The sequence below is a fragment of the Biomphalaria glabrata genome, chromosome 9, assembly GCF_947242115.1.
Source record: "Biomphalaria glabrata chromosome 9, xgBioGlab47.1, whole genome shotgun sequence".
Taxonomy (NCBI): domain Eukaryota; kingdom Metazoa; phylum Mollusca; class Gastropoda; family Planorbidae; genus Biomphalaria; species Biomphalaria glabrata.
This window is the reverse complement of record NC_074719.1, coordinates 13,715,086-13,739,348: the sequence shown is the minus strand read 5'-3', so window position 1 is coordinate 13,739,348 and position 24,263 is coordinate 13,715,086. Positions and strand designations below refer to the sequence as shown.

Genomic DNA, 24,263 nt, shown 5'->3' with positions numbered 1-24,263 from the left:
AAAAGATAATTAAAAATAATTTGATTGTTTACCCGATGGGGCTTAGTGTTAACAATTTTGAGAAAATAACATGATAACAGCAATCTATTCACTTTCTCTGGGCGCAATGACCGACCGTGAAACAATCAAAATATTTATTATTTCAATGCGAGCGGAATTGACGGAGAAATGTCAAGGCGACCGAATGACTTGATTGGTTACAGATAAGTAGGAAACTGGAGCGCTGGTTGGGTTGAGATTTAGGGGCCGACAACTCCAAGTGTAGAGATGTAGACTTATAAGATCTCAATGAGAAATAATAGAGAGGAAATCAGTAGATCTACTTAGGAGATCCTATTACCCTGGAGGAACATCTGGGTGAATTGAAAAGTGCATCTCTAGAGAAGAGACAGGTGCTGCTTCAGATTACTTGACTGAAGTTTGGGAAACAGAAACAGTCAAATACTAACAGTAGCGTGGACGAGTTCAGTGGCGCCGCCGTTTGGTACAATGAAAGTATTAAAAGGTGGGTGACACATTCAGAAAACTAGATCTCCCATCCAACTATTGCATCAATGCATTTCATTAGTATGTGTATTTCATTAGTACATGTATTTCATTAGTACGTGTATTTCATTAGTACGTGTATTTCATTAGTATGTGTATTTCATTAGTACGTGTATTTCATTAGTATGTGTATTTCATTAGTATGTGTATTTCATTAGTATGTGTATTTCATTAGTATGTGTATTTCATTAGTATGTGTATTTCATTAGTACATGTATTTCATTAGTATGTGTATTTCATTAGTACATGTATTTCATTAGTATGTGTATTTCATTAGTATGTGTATTTCATTAGTACATGTATTTCATTAGTATGTGTATTTCATTAGTACATGTATTTCATTAGTATGTGTATTTCATTAGTACATGTATTTCATTAGTATGTGTATTTCATTAGTACATGTATTTCATTAGTACATGTATTTCATTAGTATGTGTATTTCATTAGTACATGTATTTCATTAGTATGTGTATTTCATTAGTACATGTATTTCATTAGTATGTGTATTTCATTAGTACATGTATTTCATTAGTATGTGTATTTCATTAGTACATGTATTTCATTAGTATGTGTATTTCATTAGTACATGTATTTCATTAGTATGTGTATTTCATTAGTATGTGTATTTCATTAGTACATGTATTTCATTAGTATGTGTATTTCATTAGTACATGTATTTCATTAGTATGTGTATTTCATTAGTACATGTATTTCATTAGTATGTGTATTTCATTAGTATGTGTATTTCATTAGTATGTGTATTTCATTAGTATGTGTATTTCATTAGTATGTGTATTTCATTAGTACATGTATTTCATTAGTACATGTATTTCATTAGTACATGTATTTCATTAGTATGTGTATTTCATTAGTATGTGTATTTCATTAGTATGTGTATTTCATTAGTATGTGTATTTCATTAGTACATGTATTTCATTAGTACATGTATTTCATTAGTACATGTATTTCATTAGTACATGTATTTCATTAGTACATGTATTTCATTAGTATGTGTATTTCATTAGTACATGTATTTCATTAGTATGTGTATTTCATAAGTACGTGTATTTCATTAGTATGTGTATTTCATTAGTACATGTATTTCATTAGTATGTGTATTTCATTAGTACATGTATTTCATTAGTACATGTATTTCATTAGTACGTGTATTTCATTAGTATGTGTATTTCATTAGTACATGTATTTCATTAGTATGTGTATTTCATTAGTATGTGTATTTCATTAGTATGTGTATTTCATTAGTATGTGTATTTCATTAGTACATGTATTTCATTAGTACATGTATTTCATTAGTACATGTATTTCATTAGTATGTGTATTTCATTAGTATGTGTATTTCATTAGTATGTGTATTTCATTAGTATGTGTATTTCATTAGTACATGTATTTCATTAGTACATGTATTTCATTAGTATGTGTATTTCATTAGTACATGTATTTCATTAGTATGTGTATTTCATTAGTACATGTATTTCATTAGTATGTGTATTTCATTAGTACGTGTATTTCATTAGTACATGTATTTCATTAGTATGTGTATTTCATTAGTACATGTATTTCATTAGTATGTGTATTTCATTAGTACATGTATTTCATTAGTACATGTATTTCATTAGTATGTGTATTTCATTAGTATGTGTATTTCATTAGTACATGTATTTCATTAGTATGTGTATTTCATTAGTACATGTATTTCATTAGTACGTGTATTTCATTAGTATGTGTATTTCATTAGTATGTGTATTTCATTAGTACATGTATTTCATTAGTACATGCATTTCATTAGTATGTGTATTTCATTAGTATGTGTATTTCATTAGTACATGTATTTCATTAGTACATGTATTTCATTAGTACATGTATTTCATTAGTACATGTATTTCATTAGTACATGTATTTCATTAGTACGTGTATTTCATTAGTATGTGTATTTCATTAGTACATGTATTTCATTAGTACATGTATTTCATTAGTACATGTATTTCATTAGTACATGTATTTCATTAGTACATGTATTTCATTAGTACATGTATTTCATTAGTACATGTATTTCATTAGTACATGTATTTCATTAGTACATGTATTTCATTAGTACATGTATTTCATTAGTACATGTATTTCATTAGTATGTGTATTTCATTAGTATGTGTATTTCATTAGTACATGTATTTCATTAGTACATGTATTTCATTAGTACATGTATTTCATTAGTACGTGTATTTCATTAGTATGTGTATTTCATTAGTATGTGTATTTCATTAGTACATGTATTTCATTAGTACATGTATTTCATTAGTACGTGTATTTCATTAGTACATGTATTTCATTAGTATGTGTATTTCATTAGTATGTGTATTTCATTAGTATGTGTATTTCATTAGTATGTGTATTTCATTAGTATGTGTATTTCATTAGTACATGTATTTCATTAGTATGTGTATTTCATTAGTATGTGTATTTCATTAGTACATGTATTTCATTAGTACATGTATTTCATTAGTACATGTATTTCATTAGTATGTGTATTTCATTAGTATGTGTATTTCATTAGTACATGTATTTCATTAGTATGTGTATTTCATTAGTATGTGTATTTCATTAGTATGTGTATTTCATTAGTATGTGTATTTCATTAGTACATGTATTTCATTAGTATGTGTATTTCATTAGTATGTGTATTTCATTAGTACATGTATTTCATTAGTACATGTATTTCATTAGTACATGTATTTCATTAGTATGTGTATTTCATTAGTACATGTATTTCATTAGTACATGTATTTCATTAGTATGTGTATTTCATTAGTACATGTATTTCATTAGTATGTGTATTTCATTAGTATGTGTATTTCATTAGTATGTGTATTTCATTAGTATGTGTATTTCATTAGTACATGTATTTCATTAGTATGTGTATTTCATTAGTACATGTATTTCATTAGTATGTGTATTTCATTAGTATGTGTATTTCATTAGTATGTGTATTTCATTAGTACATGTATTTCATTAGTACATGTATTTCATTAGTACATGTATTTCATTAGTACATGTATTTCATTAGTACATGTATTTCATTAGTACATGTATTTCATTAGTACATGTATTTCATTAGTATGTGTATTTCATTAGTATGTGTATTTCATTAGTACATGTATTTCATTAGTACATGTATTTCATTAGTACATGTATTTCATTAGTATGTGTATTTCATTAGTACATGTATTTCATTAGTACATGTATTTCATTAGTACATGTATTTCATTAGTACATGTATTTCATTAGTACGTGTATTTCATTAGTATGTGTATTTCATTAGTACATGTATTTCATTAGTATGTGTATTTCATTAGTATGTGTATTTCATTAGTATGTGTATTTCATTAGTACATGTATTTCATTAGTATGTGTATTTCATTAGTACATGTATTTCATTAGTACATGTATTTCATTAGTACATGTATTTCATTAGTATGTGTATTTCATTAGTACATGTATTTCATTAGTACATGTATTTCATTAGTACATGTATTTCATTAGTACATGTATTTCATTAGTACATGTATTTCATTAGTATGTGTAGTCTTTCAAAACTAAGAATATTTTCTCATGTTTATACTTTAAATTGTTTTAAAATAAACTGATTAAAAGACTATGACCTGCTTTACAAAGGTATAATAGATAATCTGAAAAATTAACCACTGCAGTGGAAGGTGTTTAGTTGTTCTAGACATGCGGTAAGTAATAACAGAAAAAAATCTTATTTTTTTCGTCAAGTGTGAGATTTAGTGATGTGAGTCTTGAGACTCCAAGACACTCGTCAATTGTGTCATGTCTGACGTATGCGTTAGATCACAAAAAGGTCACGTTCAAATGGAAACTTTTGCCAGATTGTTCTCATTTGCCTAATTGGAGCATTTATACTTCATGGTTACCGTACTGCATCTCCACTGAGCCACGGCCGAGGCACGTCTTGGATATCAATGTCACAGAGAAAGTTGCACACAAGTTTTTTGTTCTTCAAAAAGAAGCAGGGGGGGGGGTCGTGCCAGTAAGAAGATCAAGGGCAGAGTTCACGGAGCTTAAATAATTTCACGGTCATTTTCGGGGGTGTTTACCTCTTCAGCCTGGCGGGAAAGTTCACTTTAAGCAGACGAGAAGCAGGACATCAAAACACAATTATCGAAAATGTTTTACGCTGGGCCATGACATAAAAGTCGTGCGTGTTAACCTGCCTGATGCATCCGGATGTGACGTCGTATAAACAGTTTAAAATATCATTTCGCTTGTTTACTTTTAAAAAAAAAATAAATACAGTTCATTTTGTTTATGTGTTTGACTACTGGCATTTCAGCGTGAAAGTGTGTGTGGGAAAAGCAAAAAATATTTGTCTCGTTTTGAGTTAGCACTTTACCTGGTAATGATAAAAATAAGGATCTGAAAAATAAAATAAAAAATAAAAAACGCCAACCATTTCGTATAATTATTGAATCAAACAAAAAGTTATGTTTTTAAGCTAATATTTTGTGCCCTAATATAAAAGTTTTACTTTGACGCAGCTAAATTCAAATATCCTTCAAAACTATTAAAATACAATTATTACAATTGGTCAGAATCTTGTGTCAAATATAAGAGCCATGATTCTCGATTCTTTGAAACTATGCTAGAATAATAAACATTGGGGATTTTCATTTATGGCGGATAACTATTTAAATATAGTAAATTGGTGTATCCGGTGTACAAGAAATACAGGAAATAAGTTTTGATTAGCCGTGTGATTGAAAAGGTATACATACAAACTTTCGCGCCCTTTTTAGCACTTTAAAATCAAACTCATTAGCTTGTAGCACAAAATGACTGTAACTGTGGTTGGCAGCACTGATCTCTTTATATAGATTCCTTAGCATTGTTTAGAATATAGAAAAAATATAGTAAAAAACCTCCAAAGCTAGATTTAACGACCGTCTTTTAAAACGGCGCCAATTTCTAAATGAATTAACTCATTCCCACAATTCCCCACAAGCAGACGTCTTTTCCTGGCTGGTCACGTCTGGTATAAAATTAGGACAGGAAACTCCATTAAGAAACTCTGGGAAAAACTCCCGAGGTCTGTGTTTAGCTTTATAAATATCTAATGTTACAATGACATAGCCAGTTGTAAACAAAAGACTTGACGCGTCATTGAATCACACCATGATTTGTTTGTTTTTGTAGGCGGAGTGGTCCTAAGTCTACATCTACAATCAACCCCGTAATCTTACACAGGAGCGTTCCGTTTATTTGAGCTACTTTGATATGATTGTCTGGCATGGAATGCGTGTGTGTGTTCGTATTGGCTGAATAGTTTCTGATGTAACCACGAGTTGGAGACCATTGCAGATGAGGTTATAAATAGAGCGGATAAAAAAGGGGGAGAGAACAAGACGCAGACGACAGACAGAAGGAAGTGTATTTATTGTTAGTTTTGGAGTGATTTGTTTCTGTTTGTTTAAATAGTTCAACATCTTATTAGTTTACGCCTGCTTCTAAATATATCAACATTGGATTGAAAGCCGTAGCCTTATTGGTGTTGTCAATAAAAGTTCAGTTCATTTTTTTTAAAGTTCTGTATCAAGAAACAAACCAATGGTCCATAACAACACCGTCTACTTAAAAAAAAATAATTAATAAATATAAATGTATAGCGACACATCAATTAGAAGCCACACATTTTAAATTTTTAGACTTCACTAAGTTAGAACTGATTTGATACTAATATATTATACAGGAGTGGAGTGTTAAAGAGTGGGTCTGCGTGAATCTGATGTAATCATGAATAAAGGTGGACAGATGGTTTGGTTTTGTAGGCTGAATAGATTCTGATGAAATCCCTAGAATGTCTGTCGTAGTTGAGCCTATAAATAGGGGTGTGATAGTTGGAGAGGGGAAGAACAAGTGAGAAACGAGTGACACAGAGACGCGTATTTTTTCGAGTTGAAATTATTTCCCCGTGTTTCTACATTAAAGTTGAGAGCCGTGTCTATTTATTAAAACTGTTGTTCAGTTCTGTTGATAAAAAAAAGTGTTTCATGCTTTATTCAAGTTCTGCATTAAGAATTGAACACGCCAACAATGTTTAGTTGTACTAGATGTTTAGAGCTACAAACCAATGACCAAATATCAACATGGAGGCTGCATTGATACTATAATTATAAAGTTGTGTTAATGTCTTAAAATAATATAAGAACATAATAAGTTTTTATGTAAACCAAGCATACAGTAACAAACCTCAGAGTAGTGTCTAAAAAATATGAGAGCCTCTGACTAACACCAAGAGATCTGCTGATTAAAAGAACCTGAGAACCTCCAAAAAACATCAAACCAGAGAAGCTCTGACAAACACCCAGATATCTGTTATTTCACAAACATGAGAACCTCTGTTAACGACCAGATATTTGTCATTCATCAAACCTGAGAACCTCTGACAAACGCCAATATATCTTTTATAACATGAGAACCTCTGAAAAAAACCCAGATATCTGTTATTTAACAAACTAAAGAAATTCTGATAAACGTCCAGATATATGTTACTTGACAAACACGAGAACCTCTGAAAAACACCCAGACGCCATAAATGCCATTTCTTGAGATGTTGTTGAAGATAACAGTGCAGAGAGCCACGTATGAGTTAGGACCACTCAGTTCCGGTGTTCTCATTCTGTGCCCGGTGACCCTGTTTGGGAAAAGCTGACGAGTTATTTCATTCACAGTGCATAAAACTTACTCCGGATGTAGATTAGATGGGCTGCTGTTGTCTATCTCCCTTGAATTGTTTACGATCTGCGCGTGACATGAACGTGACAGTAAAGTAGAATTGTACTCAAATGTAGGCCTAATGTTTATTGTACTCATGTGTACTATTATATTGTACATAGTACTCATCTATAATACTTAAGTATACAGATGATTACTCACGTAAATCATTACGCGTTCGTTGTACTCACGGGCTAAATGATGGTGCGTGTAGTACTCACAAAGTATACTATATATACAACTTGTGTGCTTTAAAAAATATATGCATCAGAGTATACTCCAGGTATGAACACTTTTTGTTTTAAATTTGAATTTTTGATCATTGACTGTTCAACAGGTGCGGAACCTTGCGGTGAGGGGAGCATTAGGTGGTAGCGCTAATCTAGCTTTACTGTAATGTAGGCCAGATAGATAGTCAAATTATTCGATATAATCGAAACCTAAATATAGAATTTTTACAGCATTTATTTGTACGTGACTTAATGTATCTTCATCTTGTGGCACTATTGAAACTTGCTGTAATCTATATTATAAGCTCAAAATACCACTCACTCATTGACTTATGTATTGCGCCGTAGGGAATTGCATAAAATTTCGTAGCCAGGTTCCTTTTACCTCTTAGGTGCTTGCTAAGACGCGTTTTTGGAAGATTCGCTTCTTAAACGCCGCAATTTGCGAAAAACCTTAAATTGTTTATGAAACCTTTGAATGACTCTGATTTAGTTTATATTTGTTTGATATGGGTTGGACATTCCTTCAGAAGTGAAGACTTAAAGACTATTACGACCTAGAATCTTCTGCAGGGCGGCTGGGGATGGAAGCGATCAGGGTTTGAGCTCTAGACCACCGTAAGGACGGTCGGAAGCGCATACCACACGACCAAGCAGCCACCTCTGATTAAAAGTTCCTTATCGACACCAGGTCGAAGTCGAGGGTTCTCAAGTTAAAGGATGTTGTTGTGATCAGGTCAATGCATTCAATAGAGTAGGCCTAACATGTACACTCTCTGTGACCAAACTCTTCATTTCAAATACTTCCCCAATCACTACAGAAGTAACGGCGCAGACAACAGACAGACGACAGACACAACTAAAGTCCGTCAGACATTCCCAGCAGTCATCACACAGATAGCGCTGACACACCGCACCGAGCGGCTCTCGTCTCCATCCTCGGCCCACCCCGGATACGGTACTCGCACGACCTGGACAGACCCAGCAACCTGACGTTATAATTAAACCCGCTTGGTGCAGGGCTTGTGGGGTAGGTACCGTGACAGGCATGATACTGTTGAGAGAATCAAGATGTCGGATGGCATGCGAAGAAATGACATCATTCTTACGTTTGTGTAGGCCTGGTGATGTGCTCATTTAATTACCAGGCCAATTCAAACAGTTACAGTTGTTTTAACTATTCCTCCAACTAGCTTGTAAACTCTTCATTGGTGGACACTGGACAAGTATTTCGAAAACAGATATAAGAATTTTCCGAGAAATTTGACAATTTATATATCTAAGTACAAGAAGACCGCGGGACATGCTTCATAGTGATAATTCTGACAGTTATAATTTTTCAACAATCATCTTCAATTTGGGTTATGTCTTTTTGATTTCGAACACGGTTTCAGCGGGAATTACCGGTGGGCTCAAATGTTTCTTTGTATTTGGTCAAGAGTTGACAGAATAAATAGACGTACTTTCACGTTTGGAGCACCGACCTATGTAGAACTCATGAGCTGGACTGCTATTAGAAGAAGTGGATTGTGCAGAGCTCAATGGAAAGACTTCTTGCAATAATGAAGCATGTCAAGAAATATACCGAATGAGAAAGTATAGAATACAGTCAGCTTCATAAAGGAGAAATTTATCTAAAAAATAATTTAACTTGTTTATTTTTTTTTTATTTAATGAGCACTGAATGAAAGGATTTCATAATTATTATTTTTTTCAGAACAATGAACAAATCTCATCTCCCATTTTTACAACGTCTGCCATCTATTTTGTTTTTTAAATATACGTCCATGTCAATCAAAAACCAAAAAAGACAGACGAAGCTCACGCTTTACTAGAAACAACACAAAATAAACAAGATGTAATGGAAAATGTAAAAATATTGCCCATAGATACAGATGACCTTCAAACTTTAGGTAGATCTACTAAAGGCATCATTGGACAGAGCGCAAACTTCAAAATAGTCCTTGAAATATTTTTTGGAAGATATTTTAATAAATGAAATTTTAAGATGTAGACACACACACTAAAACACATTCCCAATTTACATGCTAAGCGAAATCCGATTCGGTATTATTGATTAATATAGATTCTAAAGACAAAGCAGTATCCGCCCTTGTGTACTTATTTCTTTAAGTCTTCTAGTGATAAAATAAAAACAAAACTGTCAAGAAGGGAAACAAATCTCGAATGACACAGAAATACACACAAGACAAAAATGGCTTGGAATCACTTCTTCCGTTCGTTACTCCAAATGCCCATTAAGAAAGAAAAAAAAGAAGCTATACATTATTTCAATTTGTCTATTTCAATTAATATACGTTTTTTGTACTTACCTGTGAATTTAGTTCTTATCTCCCTTCAAAGAACTCTAAACCAAGAAAAACTCTGCAATTCTATCCTTAAATCCATTTTTATCATTAGAATAAAGTTTCGGATGGTTCTCAATAATAATGAAAAAGAAATGCTTAGGTTCATTATCCATGTATTGGTACGTTACTCTTCAGACTCGATAACTTTATTATTTTGTTTTTACTTTGCCATTTATTTTAACGTGAAATGAAAGTTTGTGGCGAGAAAGTCATTTTACTTAATACTCCGTCCTGTAATGGAGAATTCTTAGTTGGCATCACAAGGCTGGCCAAGAGAAAACAGGGGGAGATTATTAAGTGGCAACGTCTTCTTAAGGGGAGAGAAGAGATGAAAAAAAAATGTGCGCAATTTCCCAGAGGTACGAAAGAGAATTTTTCAAACTTAAAAAAATTTACTATTTAAAAAAAAAGTTTGAAGATTGGAATCGTAGCCGGGGGCGTTGAATCAAATGAAGGAGTAGCAGACGAGACAGTGAACTATGCCAGTAATTGGAGTACAAATCTTGTAGCCGGTCACAGTAAGTAGCTGTAATCCCCACAGCTACAACAACACCTGGAAATGAGAAGAGCTGACAAACTTTAACGGGTGGATAACTCGTCATCACATCATGCCAGAGATAACAAGGGGGAATAACCGGAAGCAAGATAACAATCTTTGTAGTTTATGTAGCGTGTCTTTATTCTCCCTAACCACATTTGTGAAAGTCTACAATATAACTTGGTCTCTCGTTCAACGATATTTCCTTGATTTCAATTGCAAGTTCTGTTATTTTATCCGAAGCCAATAAAGATTAGAAAATGGGGAATAATCAAGACGCGAAAATCGTTATAAACATGTATTTCTTACATAATGTAAAATACTGTAAAATGATGTGACCTATAATACATATATGTGACATTAAATTAACAACTAAATCAATATTTTAAAAAAGTCCGTTTCTGAGAAGCTAGGACAATTGTATAAACACTCCTCTAGGACATGTTTATAAGTGCTAGAAATAACCAGAGTATCTCTTTTCAGATCTTGCAGTCTATAGGGCAGATGGTGTAGAGTCACTGTAGAGGTTAACGAGTTGTCGTGTGGCCAGCACAACGACCGACCGCCTTCACTTTCTCCAACTATTGCCATATTAGAGTTGGAAGGACTCAGAGGCGTCCTAAAAATCTCGGAGTTGAAACTGCCAACCACTCAGCCACTACAATCCATTTGGAGATTACTAAAATGTACATAAACTTATGACGCCTTGTACTGCCATTTATATTTGTTAATATAAATAGACCTTTTATTAATATATTATTTTAATAATAATATTATATTAATAATGTGCATACTCATTAAGTAAGCTGGCTATCTGCGATATAGTTTGTTATTTAAATGCTGATCTCATTATAATTGTGTCGCCATTGTATTTACCCAAGATGTTTAAAGGGATGTCAGTTACTTTTTCTAAGGTATTTATCATTAGTAAATAAAAGTCGAGTATTTTATCATGTATGCATAGATCTCGCGAGAATCAACAAACCAGTGAGAACTTTTGACCTTAAGATCAAAATCTATACCTAACGTCTGTCTGTGACGTTCTAGGTCAGTAAACTTTATATTGCTAATACAAAATTGACTGGCAGGCGATTTGAAGTACCAGCTGGTTAAGTTTTGGTAAATTAAACGAAATAATTATTGTGTCAGTTGTCGGTAGCAATTATTTTGGTCAGCGCTGTATGGCAAGATCTCTACTTGGGTTACTCAATTTGTGTAATTAGCAGAGTTGGCAATTAGTGAAAAGAAAGTGTTTCCACAATTTTAAAAGCCTCCGCAAGTTATAACCCTGACACTGTAATACAGTGGCGCCAAATCTTTTGGATCCTGAGGGCCATAGAATTTTCTTTACATGCGTGTCACTGGCAGCACTACCACAAATAAATACATAAATAAATACATAAAAGAAGTAACATTTTTTTTCATTTATAGAAGCAGTAAACTACTATGGAGTGTGTGTGTGAGTATGATTCTATGGTGACGGTGGGAAAAGGTTAGTTATTGGTTGTGAATGTCGTCATATGGTCATAGCGAGGACAGACGACTCCAGAACGTGAGACTGAACGGTTGTGTTATTGTAGTGCGCTAGATCTTGTTAAAATAATATTACTAAAGCCTGCTACATTTATTTCATTTTATCACAAGTGGATCTTGTCTATATTATAAATAAAGTTACATTTAGTATTGTTCACAAGGAAGTTATTCAAGTTATTTGAAGTTTTATTAGTTAAGATATATTACGCCCACAACGGTTTAGCTGTTTACCAGCAGCTTGGTCCTACAAGACAACGACCGATAAAAACACCAACCTTAATAAGAGCGAGTATCTTGCTTTTCATAACTAATTAATAATAGATTTTTAAAAAAAAATTGAAATTTAATTTTCACATTATATTCCGAAAAAAATAGGTTAAACCAGAGTTTTCCATGTCTGACCAATTAGCTAGTAATTTTTGTTTCAAAGGTATAAATAAACTGTCAAATTTCTAGGAAAATCGTTAAAACCGTTTACGAGATCCGAATCTTCCCAGGTTACAGGTCTTTAAGTTTCACAATATGACAAAGGGGGTTTGTGTTCAACACAAACTCGTAAGAGGTCCCTAAGAGTCCGCTGATAAGCAATACAAGTCAAAAAGAAGGTTTTGGTATTTTTAGCAGGACAAACATGGTAGTGTATTTTTAATCTTTTAATTAAAGATCACTATTCGTTTTTTGACGGATGAATAAGTCAATAATGACTATATATTTGGAGAGTTTCACGGTCAACTGAACAATCTCAAGAACGCTCTTGAACCTGATCGTCATCAACAAAATAAAATAAATCTGAACAATTTCTCAATGCATGGCAGTGGATGTTTGTATCGAATCTCCTTCATTACCGCTAGTTAGTATCCCAAATGTTTTCAAATAAGTTTGACAGTCTTATACTTCCCCCCATATTAAAATTAAATTGTGCTCCAAAGATTATGCAGTGTACCGGATACACCAGATAGCTAGCAATGTATAGATTTTTCCGCAATGTCTTGAGAATCTCCAATATTAGTGGTTGTTAGTACGATGAACTAATAATAGCTTTGGGTGCTACAGGAATTCATGTGTTGATATCGTAAACTACAAACAATAACGACAATCCTATCTCTCCTGACAAAATGTAAATCTAAAGCATGACTGCATGTGATCACTAACAATGAGCGAAGTCCTTTTTGTTGTCTGCCTGAATTTGGCTATCGTAAACAATCCAGAAAATTTTTTCTTTACATGTAGACAAAGTGAAAAAGCAAATAGTTGGCAACATTTGGTACTCGCTGTATATGCACCACTATTAATTAATATATGTTAAACCACGAAGCACTGCCTATTAAAACGTGTTAAAGAAAAATGTCTCGCCCTAAAGCCCATCCTTTTCCAGAAGCAAGATTTGGTCAAGGCGTCCAGTGACGAGTTGTCTAGAATTATCATCAATTATGTGCACACAAAATGCAGCGTTGAAGCTTAGTTTTATGTCCATAACAAAAAGATATAAAGACATAGTGCATCACATTTTAATTAGGTGCTTACATGGGGCACACGACGACACGCGACACGGGTGCATCGTTAATTCAATCCGGACATAATCTAGATTATATCTTCTTTAAAATATTTTAATATTAGGTCTGCATTGGGCTTTCCTGGTGTAGACCTAGCCTATATAATAGCAGCTTCAGTGTTTGACTTGAAGAGACTTAAACAGTGTAACACATGACTGTTAAGACATGCCATAGTCTCTAGTCAGGTGAGAGAACAGACCATCTGTTGCTTGTCTATATACTTTTTTTTTCATTGAAAAGAATGTGACCCTTTTAAAGGTCAGTGTCAATTTGACCCTAGCGGCCTTAACCTTTAGGTATTGGCGACGTCTAATGTCATTAATAGCATTCAAATTACCATTACACGTAAAAGAATATTTTTGACCTACTTACCATGTGTTGCAGACGACCAGAAAGTTATTACCTTCATAGCACATCTAGTTTTGGCATACACACACATGGGCCTACACGGTGCACATGTTATTTCATTGATAGGTGACCTACATATTTTATCTGGCGTGACGGATCAAGAAAAGGACAGACGGTGGGTTTCAAACTGACTTGTTGCTATTTTTAGTCGAAGAAACACTATCACCCGCACACCCCCCAATCACTAAAATGTTACTCAAAGAAATTTTTTTGTTTTTATAAGGCAATGTCTTGGTTTTGTATGTTATGTATACTGATTGGGGCGCAGGGGCGGAGTGGCAAGACACGTGGCTTCCGAGTCGCGAGGTCCACAGTTTGAAACTCGGCGAAGGCTGGGATTTATGAATTTTGGGATATTTAGAACCCCCTGAGTTCACATGAAACATATAGATTGCAAGGTCTGAAACTGGTAGGCCTACTTCTGTGTTAGTGCAATCCTTAATCCTAATAATAAGCTACTGAGATTCTTACATAATTTTAAACGCTTTCTGTCTATGTGTCTTTCTGTCTGTGTGTCTGTCCGGCCAAAAGTTTGTACACGTTATTTCTCCTACACCCAATCTCGGATCGAGAAGAAATTTTGCACAATTATTTCTTTTACATGACAACACAAGAATCAATTTAAAAAATGTAACCAATTAGTTAATTAACTATTGGTAATAAATAACTTTGTTTGGTATCTCAAATGAGGGAAAAAGATAGTACTTGACTGAAGTGGTGGTATAAGCTGAATATTGTCCCTTTTAAATTAGGCTGCCGTCTGAGGTTTAGTGAACACAAACATGTAATAGAAACAATAGAAACAATAGAAACAATAGAAACAATAGATCACTATACAATCTTCAATGTTCATAGACTCTTCGCTACAGAGTGGTTACCGCGTTGGCTTGGGGAGCATGAGAAGTCTTTAGCCCACAAGTTCGAATTCAGGTCGTTCCTTAAAAAAAAATATTAAAAAGCGATCACCCAGATACCCCGTTTTTTTCTCTCCTTTTCCAACTGGTCCAGATCATAGCGTACTGAGAACGCTTAAAGCATGAAACTGCGCTAAACAAAAACAATTGGTAAAAAAAATAATTTCTTCTCGCACAGTTTTATTATAGTTAGTCTAGATCTATTACAAATTTAATGATATGACAGATCCAAACTAATTGATACACATTAATAATAAGCTTTGTTTTTTAAAAGTATTTGTATTTTGTTTGTTTCTCTCTAAATCAAGCTTTCTAAAAATGAATGTCCAAACAGAGGACTGAATAGAGGGAGGAAACGCAGCATTTTTATTTAAATGTGTAAGAATGTTTCTAGCTACTGTTGTTACCGGTCTTTGACTTGTAGCATGAAACTGCTGGTAGACAACTAAACCGTTGTAGGCTTAATGTATCTTAAGGAATAAAACTTCAAATAACTTGAATAACTTTCTTTTGTGAACAAAACTAAATAGAACTGTATTTATAATATAGACAAAATCAACTTGTGATAAATAAAATAAATGTAGCAGACTTTAATAATAATATGTTTTAACAAATCTAACTAACTACAATAACTGTAGTCGTAGTAGGGGTCTGCCTAAGGTGGATTAGGAAGGGGCATTCAAAGGGAATATGGTTTACGGTTTCATAAGGGTGGGCGCAGTGTCTACAAAGGGGAGTTGTGTGGGATTTATTTTGTTAAGATGGTAATTCAACAGATAAATGTGGGGTTACTTTAGAGCACTTCAAGAAAGAATTGATCAGAGATGCAGAGGTGATAGTTGACTCTACAAGAACACAAAGTTGAAAACGTTCAAAAATAGTTATCTGTTGGAAGCATTACTGAGGCTACTTCAAAACTAGAATACTGTCTAATGGTTTCACTTAATGACGATGACACTTTACACTGGTCTCATTTAATATCTAGGTTACTTATCTAAAGGGCTCATAACATTCAATACGAATTGTAGGTCAAGTATGTCCATAGTAAGACAGCGATGGATCTACACTTTGAACAAAACAATGATTTTGACAGACATGACTAAATAACCAAGAAACGAATTCAATACATTTGTACATGATCGAGTCATCTGATATAAACTCCTAGCACTGTGGCATGTATGAAACAAGCTCATTGCCCAATCTCATTATTTTTGATCTTGCGCAGTTACTTCCTCTTGCCCTTCTTGGGTCAGCAGACGTGTCAGATCAAACAACATCGAAAACAAAATTTCAAAACAGAAACTTCAGAAAGTATTAAAAGACTTACAAGGGAGAGAACAGCTGCCCCGGTGTATCAGTTCTGGATTACTTTCTATGTATAAACTATTGGCTACTATATTTCATTTCGAAAGTAATAATATAAGGGCAGGTGCTAGATCGTAGTAAAGCATTTAGAGTAAAGAAAAAAAAAAGAACACTTTTACTTTCAGTTCTCTATGAGATTTGTGTCCCCAGTATTCCCTGTAAACATTTTGTTTCAAGTATCGTCAATAGATATCGATTTCAAATAATATATAAAAAGACTCCAATCATAATTTAAAACAGAGATAATCGTATTCGTAGTTCAAAACTATTTACGGTTCAGCCGCGCTGGATCCCCAGCTATTGAAGCCATAAGCGAAACAAGTGTGTGGGATGGGGTGTGTGGAAAGGGGGGGGGGCATACTACAGCAGAAGTGAACTCAAGGGGAAGTAAACATTTAAAATAATGTTGAAAAAAAAAGTAAAACGAAAAATTGCATCAAGGACTTCAGTACAAAAATATAATTCCAGCAAATTTTCAGTTTAAAGTTTAAAACAACGAACGGATCCGAGAGTTTTCGTGGTATAAAATTAATCTGAATTCAATCAGCAACTGATAAATCTTATAATCTAGAAGTTAAATCCTTAAGTTTTCACTTGGTAAATAGTAAATAGGTGCAAGTATGACATTGAAAAGGCAGAGCGGGTCTGACAGATAGAATCTCAAGTTGTTTTAATAAATTTGCATAAAATTGTATGAAAAAATTGCTTCTCTAAATCTCTAATAAAAATTTAATGAAGTTATAGCTTTTAAGTGTTTTCCAAAATAAACAAATGTTCTCTAAAGTATTCCAGAGAAAAAATATTTAAAATGCTACTTGATCTTGTTCAACTCACTTTATAAGCATAAGGTAGACACATTTTACTATAAAATGGAATCTCTTACTGAATCTACTACATTTTCTCAATGGAGTCGGAACAAAAATACCAAATGTTGGCAGTGACCTGCTTAAGGAAATCATTCTTCTTCCCGTGACAAGTCTGTCCAAATCCATTAGCCAGGGTAAAATTAAATCTTGACTAAAAACTAACTTGCACAAGTGTTTACTCTCTTCTGCCTAGCAGAAACCAATAGAGCCTTGAGTTATCTGTTCTTGAAGTCTTCCTACTGTATGTAGATACAGAGTGTATATGTGCCGGATGGGAATGTGACTTTCAAGGACTACGTGAGACTCCATTAGTTAGTGAATGCTTTGAATGTGTGTCTGCAGGCTAAGTTTGTTTTGTTTGTATTTCTGATTGTGTATGTGTGAGCATTTCTATAGATAAGAGAGTATAAATAATAGACCTAATAATAATACAAGAGAAGGTAGTGATAGGTCTGTTGTATGTAGAGATTCTATTTCTCTTGTCAATAAGAGGGGAAAATATAGGGGAAGTAACTGTGCCGAGGGAAGTAATACATTTAGTTCAGTGTCTTAAGATAATATCACACAGTCCGATATCAAAGACAATAAATAACAAGACTTTTCACATTCCAGACAGCAGTCAGAAGTAGGATAGTCTCAGGACATTAAGACACACAATAGTTATGTCCTGGTATTTACGACGGAATGCACGCTGACAAAGGCGTTATTACGTTAGTGTAGTCGATATATGACCATCGAGGGTTAAAGTATTTGGTTCAGGTGTGGTAACCTTTGGTATGCGCATCTAATTTTGAGTTTTTTTATTGTATTTTCTATTATACATGCAAGGCTGGAATTACTGTGATTTTTGTTTAACCCAATATAAAAACAGTACGAATATTCTAGCATACGAAGTCAGTATATGAATTTTAGTTTTATTTAAAATAAATATTTTTGAAAAAAAAAACAACACCAACTTATGTGAAGTACGTTGTAAAACACTTGATTGACAAAACAAAAATACTTTGATGTATATAACATAATGTTTTGTCTTTTTAAAACTTCTTTTACACAAAGGTTTGGTAACAACTAATAAACCGTCAAAAGATCTAGACTGACACCAGTGCAAAATAATCCCAAATAGATCGTATACTATTTCACAACTGTGAAGAAATCGGTCAGACATAGGGAAGAAAAAATGTCATTAGATGGAGATAGTGGATGGCTGTCAGCTAGTGTTGCGTGCGCTCTGGACTGTTGTCTTGAGTTCGAGTTGGGCTAGGATGTAGCTCTAACAGATTTCCTACATAATACATTACGTTACACTATTAAGTTATGTAATGTGCAGTGTTTCATGTGAATAAATAACACACCTCATTCAACAAGGTCCTGAACATTAACAACTACATCAGCTGAAATTAGCTCTGCTCTAGACAAGGCCGGAACCACACGACAGTGACCTGGGCTAATCACAATCCAAAGCCTGAATCAACAATGCCCAAGACCTAGCACCGTGAAACACAAATACAGATGTTAGTGGAGGAACTTGCAGAAACTAAGGCATGACGTCTACACACGCACACAAGATTCATGACGGTTAATAGCGCTGCACAAGTTTATGTATACAAAGAAACCAAGTAGCCGCGCACTGGGTAATTTACTAAGTACTTCACTGGGTACTTAGCTGAGCATTTCTCTTAGACCCTAACAATGGTCTTCATTAAGTGCTTCACTTGGTTCTTTGCTAAATACTTCACTCTCGCTTCATAGAGTACATCACTTGGGTACTTTTCTGGAAGGTATTGGTACATCACTTGGGTACTTTTCTGGTAGGTATTGGTACATCACTGAGTACTTTTCTGGTAGGTATTGGTACATCACTGAGTACTTTTCTGGAAGATATTGGTAGGCCTAATGTCCAAGACATTGTATACACCAAATAGATTAGGTACATAGCACAGACATTTCCACTGACAGCAAAGTTGCCGCCATCTTCTGCTACCACGGAAGAAAAAAACTAATCTCCTCAAGTAGGAGAGCATTACTGAGCTAAATGACCTCGACATTTATAGGAACGTAAAACTCACTGTTGACAGTTCCACTCGCACTGGCAACACAGTCCCATGGTGCGTCGACGGAATGCAATGAATAGTTTCTCTGCAGGAAGGAACATTTTTGTTTTTTTAGTCCTAGATTGAGATATCAGTAAACGGATACTTAGAAACAAAGTGTATGTGTGATCAAAAGTTGACCCATTCATTGGACCACTGGTTATTTGACTCATCGCCACATTTTAGCCAAAGTTGACCCATTCATTGCACCACTGGTTATTTGACTCATCTCCACATTTTAGCCAAAGTTGACCCATTCATTGCACCACTGGTTATTTGACTCATCTCCACATTTTAGCCAAAGTTGTGCCCATTAATTGGACCACTGGTTATTTGACTCATCTCCACATTTTAGCCAAAGTTGTGCCCATTAATTGCACCACTGGTTATTTGACTCATCGCCACATTTTAGCCAAAGTTGACCCATTCATTGGACCACTGGTTATTTGACTCATCGCCACATTTTAGCCAAAGTTGACCCATTCATTGGACCACTGGTTATTTGACTCATCTCCACATTTTAGCCAAAGTTGTGCCCATTAATTGGACCACTGGTTATTTGACTCATCTCCACATTTTAGCCAGAGTTGACCCATTAATTGCACCACTGGTTATTTGACTCATCTCCACATTTTAGCCAAAGTTGACCCATTAATTGCACCACTGGTTATTTGACTCATCGCCACATTTTAGCCAAAGTTGTGCCCATTAATTGCACCACTGGTTATTTGACTCATCGCCACATTTTAGCCAAAGTTGACCCATTAATTGGACCACTGGTTATTTGACTCATCTCCACATTTTAGCCAAAGTTGACCCATTAATTGCACCACTGGTTATTTGACTCATCGCCACATTTTAGCTAAAGTTGTGCCCATTAATCCTTGAAGTACTATCTATTCCTCTACCCAGAAAAACCCAAATGGGATGCTAAAAAAATTATATAAGTTAAAATTTAATTATTAAAATCATCTCATTTATAATTCAAATATTAAAAAAATTCTTATTCTAGATACCAATATAATATTACAAATAAGTAAGAATATGAAATGTATACTTTTTTCTTAAATTATTCCATACACGATTTGGCATTCCACCCAGTTTCCTTGATGAAATCCAACACTTTCCCAGGATCTAAACTGTTTTGGGGGTAAAAGTAAGTAAAGTTTCCCCGTTTAGACCTTGCGATCTATGGGGCAGATGATGTAAAGGCCATCTGTTTCTATATCCAATGGTTAACAAGCAGGGTGTCATGTAGCAGCACAATGACCAACCGCCTTTACTTTTCCCAACTAAAGTCAGGTGCCCATAAGAGTTAGGTTGGATCAGGGGTGCCCTAAAAACCTGAAATTCCAAATACCCAGTCTTCACCGAGATTCCAACCCATGACCCCAGGTTCGGAAGACAAGCGCTTTACAACTCAGCCACCGCGCCCCATTTTGGGTTATCAGCATTTTCCTCTACTATCCTGGTATCTGAGGTAACAATGTGCTGCACAGTTACAGTTACAACCACTACAAGACGGGAATGGAGAAAGACGGCCGACAGATCATGTGTGGTGCAACAACGGCCCAACAGACTAAGGGATAGGTGAAGGTGAAGACACACATCAGTGCGAATCATTAAGAAATTCTAGTGATGATAAGTTATGATTTATGGCATATCGCTCTTAATGATAACTGTCTCGTTAACTAAAGCAACAAAAAGTGAGAAGATATGTATTTCAAACAAAGTACTTTGAAGATGTGTCTTTCAAACAAAGCACTTTGAAGATGTGTCTTTCAAACAAAGTACTTTGAAGTAAGTATTTCAAACAAAGTACTTTGAAGATATGTATTTCAAACAAAGTACTTTGAAGATGTGTCTTTCAAAAAATTTACTTTGAAGATATTTATTTCAAACAAAGTATTTTAGTATAAAACTTTATTTGTGCGCAAAAAAAAAAAAAAAAAAAAAAATAAGATGTTGAAAATAAAGGGGGGGGGGGCTGAAATTTGATGAACATCCCTTCCCACTCCAAAAGATCTGTGACTCGTGGCTGCAGCTCACTCAGTCACCCTCCCCCTCTTTTTTTTCTTTAAATCCAGCATCTAGTCATAGCCAGGTAAGTAACTGTATGACAGGTGAAACGTGCTAGCACCAGGTGATTGCCAAACTGGAATCAGCTCACCTACTTCCTCACGTGACCTGGCTCTACTGAATCTAGTCACTACACTTACATCGGTCTTAGCAAACAAACAAAAAAATAGAGCTTTGAACCAGAGGGACAGCACCTGGGACCTCATCGTGAGCAGAAATGAACAAATAGACGGCCAAGAAGATAAAAAAAAAAAAAAAATCAATAAAAAAAAAAGTACATTTGATATGGAACAAAACTTGTTCCCGGGGAACATCCTCGGTGTAGCCTCGCAGTTTGTACAGATGTATTCTGTAAGTGTACACAAATGTATTTTATATATCTTTACTTCAAGGTAGCCTAAATACTACAGATATACACATTTGGAACTTGCAATACAGCAAAGGTTAAAGTAACAACAGAAGACAAACTGTATGTTGTGACGTAAGTATTTCAAACTTCCTATTGGGGACCTCGCGGTCCATGTGTTGGATGATGCACAGGTTTATGTGGTCCATCACAGCTGGGTTTGCTGAAACAACACAGAAAAAAACCTAGCCAAGACCAATTAGTCACCTCTTCTTCATGAAGATCAGAAATAAAAAGAAAAACATTAATGCTAACACTTAATGTTTTGTTATGTTTATTTTAAGCCACAGACTTAGTTTTCGTTAGTCTTTGTTTTCAACACTTTTTTTTCCTTTTGATTTCTTCGTTCCTTTTGTTTTGTGTGAAAGTTTTCTTCTTAGTATTTTATTTTCTTTCGTTGTTTATTCTAAATCTTTTTTTTCGTCTCTTTTTCAATCACACATTTTAACAGTCGAGGGGATCAAAACAGGCATTATCCATTATCTGACTCTCTCTCTTCTTTCTCTCTCTCTCTCTCTCTCTCACGCACACTCATACATATATACATACATATACACACCACAGACGTCCACAATTAGTTTTATCTTAGCGAGTGCAGTAGCATAAAGGCAAGGAATCACCGGAGTCTATACACTTATCTTTGGTGACCAGAAGTGTGGATCAATCGGGGAGACAAATAGAAGACCTGTAGAATTACATTACAATATTCTCCCCTTTTAAAAAAAAAAAAAAAAGCTCGGGGGCTGGGAGGAACTGTCGACAAAAAATGACCAAGAATGTTTAGCATAACTTATCTGACATACAGTCCACTCTAAAAATGACCACTATGAAATAGCTTTTTCTTGCTGTTGCGCACCGTTTTTTTTTTAAATTTCCATTGCTACTGCATGTATTAACAGTATTGCTCGCTTGAGGTTAGCGAGATCTAGTGCTTGCTTGAACCACAGGAAAGGCAGGCTTAGATATGTTTGCATAATGTTCTCTGTTACCGTCGCCATCTTTTTGCTTTGTCACTACTTTTATTATTGCGCAATGTAATCTAGTTCATCCAGTAAATTTCTTTTCCCCTTGTCTACAAGTGTTTTATTTTATGAGCCTCATACAATTATGTAACTGAATTAGCACTTGACTTTGCTATAAAATACACTAGACCTATAACTTGGAGCTAATGGAAGTTCCCTCAAGTGTATAACTACATGACCCAGCCAAATAAGTTACTGCGAGGTATGCGTACGTGTTGAAAGCTGCTGCACTAGACTATATATTTTTTAAAATATTTTCATCAAAGAACGAGTTTTACTCATAGTGTTTATACACCTGAATCAAAACGAGAATAAAATTACAATGAGGAGAGGGGGGCGTCCCATTCCAAACAATGACTAAGTTTCAGTTTTTTTAGAATACAAAAAGAAAAACAAAACAAAACTCTATTTCATTCAATTTTTGAGAAAAAGAAAATCCCTGGACAATAGAGTGGAATGTAAACTTAGGTTTATTTGGTGAAGGCTCACACATAGATCTATGTTTATATGTCTGCGTGAGCAATATATAGATTCAAGCAATTTTTTTAAAATTCACTTATCTATATCTCTTATCTTTGGAAGCGCGGTGGCTGAGCGGTAAAGCTCTTGGCTTCCGAACCGGGAGTCCCGGGTTCGAATCAAGGTGGCGACTGGGATTTTTGATTTCGGGATCTTTGAGCGCCCAGAGTCCACCTAGCTCTAATGGGTACCTGACATTAGTTGGGGAAACGTAAAGGTGGTTGGTCATTGTGCTGGCCACGTGACACCCTCGTTAACCGTAGGCCACAGAAACAGATGACCTTTACAACATCTGCCCCATAGATCACAAGATCTAAAAGGGGAACTTTATTTTTTAAATCTTTATATTATCTTATAAATTATTGACGTTCCTTCAAAAGAAAAGACAGTAATTCGTGAATGTTAATTAGAGACTTAGGCCATTTGTTTTTCTGGCTGATTCAGGCAACCCATTCCATACTCTAATGGCACTAGGGAAGAAGGAGCACTTGTATGAATATGTACCTAGCAAATGGAATAAGAAATGTGCCTTTATCTTTGTGTCATTCTGCGTATTTTATTAGGATGTGTTTATGTATTTGTAAGTTATGGTTCAGTGTTTTATGTATTATTTCTAAAATACGTTTTATTCTTTTGTCCTGAAGTGTCTCTAAATTTAGAGGTTTTACTCAAAGTGTGACTCTAATCAAATGTGGATATATTTGTTATAAATCTATACGCTATATTCATCTTTAATATCCATGCCAGTGAGTCCATGTTTTTTTTTCTTTGTGCTGCTGGGGCGGGGAGGGTTAATTCCTGATGCACGTTGCTGGGAAGATAACTCCAGATAACAAAAGGCAGATAAGCGTGTTTTACAGGTTGTCGAAATTGTATGTGTGGATTACGTAATGTGTGAGTGAGTGTGTATGTTAGAGGTGAGAAAGGATAGAAGATACTAAGATGATATCCTGCTGTCTCAAGGCATTAAATATATTACTGATAGACAGGATGAGTAGCACCCATAATAAGGTTA

General features: G+C 34.5%; 1 protein-coding gene across 4 annotated transcripts in view; it reads right to left on the bottom strand.

The window, feature by feature from the left end:
- Positions 1–24,263, bottom strand: part of LOC106074645 (SH2 domain-containing protein 3C-like) — a 76,653-nt gene that overhangs the window by 30,953 nt on the left and 21,437 nt on the right. The window contains exon 1 of one of the 4 annotated variants that reach the window (XM_056041934.1): positions 13,952–14,178. The exons of 2 other annotated variants lie outside the window; for them this stretch is intronic. In XM_056041934.1, coding sequence (XP_055897909.1) covers positions 13,952–13,995 — 44 coding nt within the window. In that variant the 5' untranslated portion in view covers positions 13,996–14,178. Of the gene's footprint in view, positions 1–9,919; positions 10,016–13,951; positions 14,179–24,263 lie in introns of those variants that run through there. One more of the 4 variants, XM_056041936.1, reaches the window with a different exon arrangement.